The sequence below is a fragment of the Penaeus vannamei genome, chromosome 31, assembly GCF_042767895.1.
Source record: "Penaeus vannamei isolate JL-2024 chromosome 31, ASM4276789v1, whole genome shotgun sequence".
NCBI lineage: Eukaryota > Metazoa > Arthropoda > Malacostraca > Decapoda > Penaeidae > Penaeus > Penaeus vannamei.
Genome location: NC_091579.1, coordinates 8633770 through 8636269, shown reverse-complemented (window position 1 = coordinate 8636269; position 2500 = coordinate 8633770). Strand labels below are relative to the sequence as shown.

The 2500-nt window shown below is 45.7% G+C and overlaps 1 protein-coding gene across 5 annotated transcripts in view; it reads right to left on the bottom strand.

The window, feature by feature from the left end:
- Positions 1–2500, bottom strand: part of LOC113824635 (breast cancer anti-estrogen resistance protein 3 homolog) — a 61468-nt gene that overhangs the window by 42519 nt on the left and 16449 nt on the right. For all 5 annotated transcript variants that reach the window (XM_070143774.1, XM_070143772.1, XM_070143773.1 and 2 more), the window contains exon 3: positions 1906–2017. In XM_070143774.1, the coding sequence (XP_069999875.1) occupies positions 1906–2017 (112 nt within the window). The remainder of the gene's footprint in view (positions 1–1905; positions 2018–2500) is intronic.

Genomic DNA, 2500 nt, shown 5'->3' with positions numbered 1-2500 from the left:
GCCATCTGTGGATTCCATATACCCTTGTCTATGAAAATGGGAGTCGTGAAGGTTGGGATGTTAGATGAATGCACGGTGAACGAATCTGATAAGAATATATCCTTTCCATTGTGGACAAAAAGCCAAAAGCTTGGAATCATATAAGGCTCTTGGCTTCTAAAAGAAGAGGCTCAGGCTGGCTGCCTCCTTGAACTGAAAATTGCACAGGAAGCTGAATTGGAAGCAGTTCCACGCACGCCCATATATCCCTACACTGCAAGTTAGGCGACCTGTAAGTCTAGGGGCAACGAATGCAGAAAACTGCATACGTTGAATGCAGGTGGCAGAAGTCTACATCTGAACCCTCGCCTGCTAAGAGGATGCAAAGCCCGAGTTAAGAGAGAACAAAAAGACCCAGTACACGTGTCCTTCCCGACTGGAACATCCCTTTCTCAGCCACACACACAACTCAGCGCACCTGCTGACTGCGCCATTATGGAAGTTTTGCTGAAGACAAGTGAGGAGGCAGAGAAGGCAGCCCAGGACGCCATGATGACAGTGCGAATGCACGTTGCAAGGACGCCCGTAACACGTCATATGCCTAGATGACAGATACTGTGGAAGTTTAGCAAGTGAAATATTACCAAAATGCAGCAATGGCATGAATGGTAGCTCTGTAGTATAGCATCCGTGGGAAACCATTTCTGTATAAATCATGCTCGAACATCTCCAAAACATGATTAGAGAATAAAATGCGAGCAAGGTGAGGATCAGGGCAAATGATAAAAATATGACAATAGAAGCAAAGAGAGAGAGAGAGAGAGAGGGAGAGGGAGAGGGAGAGGGAGAGGGAGAGGGAGAGGGAGAGGGAGAGGGAGAGGGAGAGAGAGAGAAAGAGAAAGAGAGAAAAAAAATGTAATGATAATGACGATAATAACATTAACAATAAGCTTAACAGTGCCGATGATGACGATTGACGATGATAACGAAAATAATCCCAATGATAATAATGGCGTCACGGATAATCTCATTTTCTCAGGAAATCGACCCAAAAGCCCCAAAGAAAAGATACTCGGCAGCCCCTTCAACGTCTCCAACTCGAGCTCATTCTCTGCTTATTAATGGAGTACTCTCAGAGCCCCTCCCCCCACCTCCAACCCCCTCCACTCGTTAATGAGGTTCTCCCAAGGCCCCATCCCACCCCCAATCCCCAACCCCCCCACTTGTTACTGAGCCTCACTTGAGATGTAAACCTTTGTCTCAATAAACTTGTCAAAATAAAAAATGTTGCTAGATTTCCTAATTTCCTCTATCTTCCCTGTCCCTAGCCCTCCATTTATTACCATAATTGTCTTTCGATTATTTCATTCTTCCATTCTTATTTAAGCGGATCTTCTCTCTTGTCTTCTTCCTCCTGCGCCTGCTGCCGCGGTCCTTCCGAGGTCGTCCTCCACCGCCCAGCTGACACCGAGGTCGACTCCTGCCTCTTCTTCCTCTCCCTTCTTTGCCTCCTGTCTCGCCCAGCACAACCCCCAACGCCACGACGTCCTCACTACCCCAACAACCACTCCAGCCCCAGCGGCCACTCCAACCCCAACGACCACTCCAACCCCACAACGTCCTCACAACCCCAACGACCACCCCAACCCTAACGGCCATTCCAACCCCAACGACCACCCCAACCCCAACGACCACTCCAACCCCAGAACGTCCTCACAACCCCAACCCTAACGGCCATTCCAACCCCAACGACCACCCCAACCCAAACGACCACTCCAACCCCACAACGTCCTCACAACCCCACATGCCACCCCAACCCCAAGGACCACTCCAACCCCACAACGTCCTCACGACCCCACTGGCCACTCCAACCCCACTTACTTCTCCAAGACGCCTTCCCCAGAAGACAGTACAAGCAACACTCACCTCTTTCGTACTTCTCCCTAAGGATCGTCAGAGATGACATGATCTTGGCGCGGTGTCCCTGATGAAGGATCCCCAGCTCCTTGATGGAAGCCTCGTCATAGTACAAGAAATCCTGTCAGGGAAAAAGAAGCGGAAATTTTAAGTCTCCGACATGGCTACTACCGGAATTAATATCCATGTATTATAAATACGCACACACACACACATACACACACATGTATATGTGTCTATGTATGTATATGTATATTTATGTATATATAAAATATTTACACATATATGTATATATACATATATATACACATATTTTATATATACACAAATACACACACATACACACACACACACACATATATATATGTATATACATATATATATATATATATATATATATATATATATACACATATATGTACATATATACATATACATACATATATATATGTGAGTGGGTGTGGTATATGCCAGCGTATAGGTCGACCCCTAAAATTCGCCAAATAAGACAATTCTGAAAAATAAAACAGCTCCATTCCCTGGGCCTTATTCTATGGAAAGAAAAACTACGATGTCTCACAAACAATTCTAAGACATTTTTGCA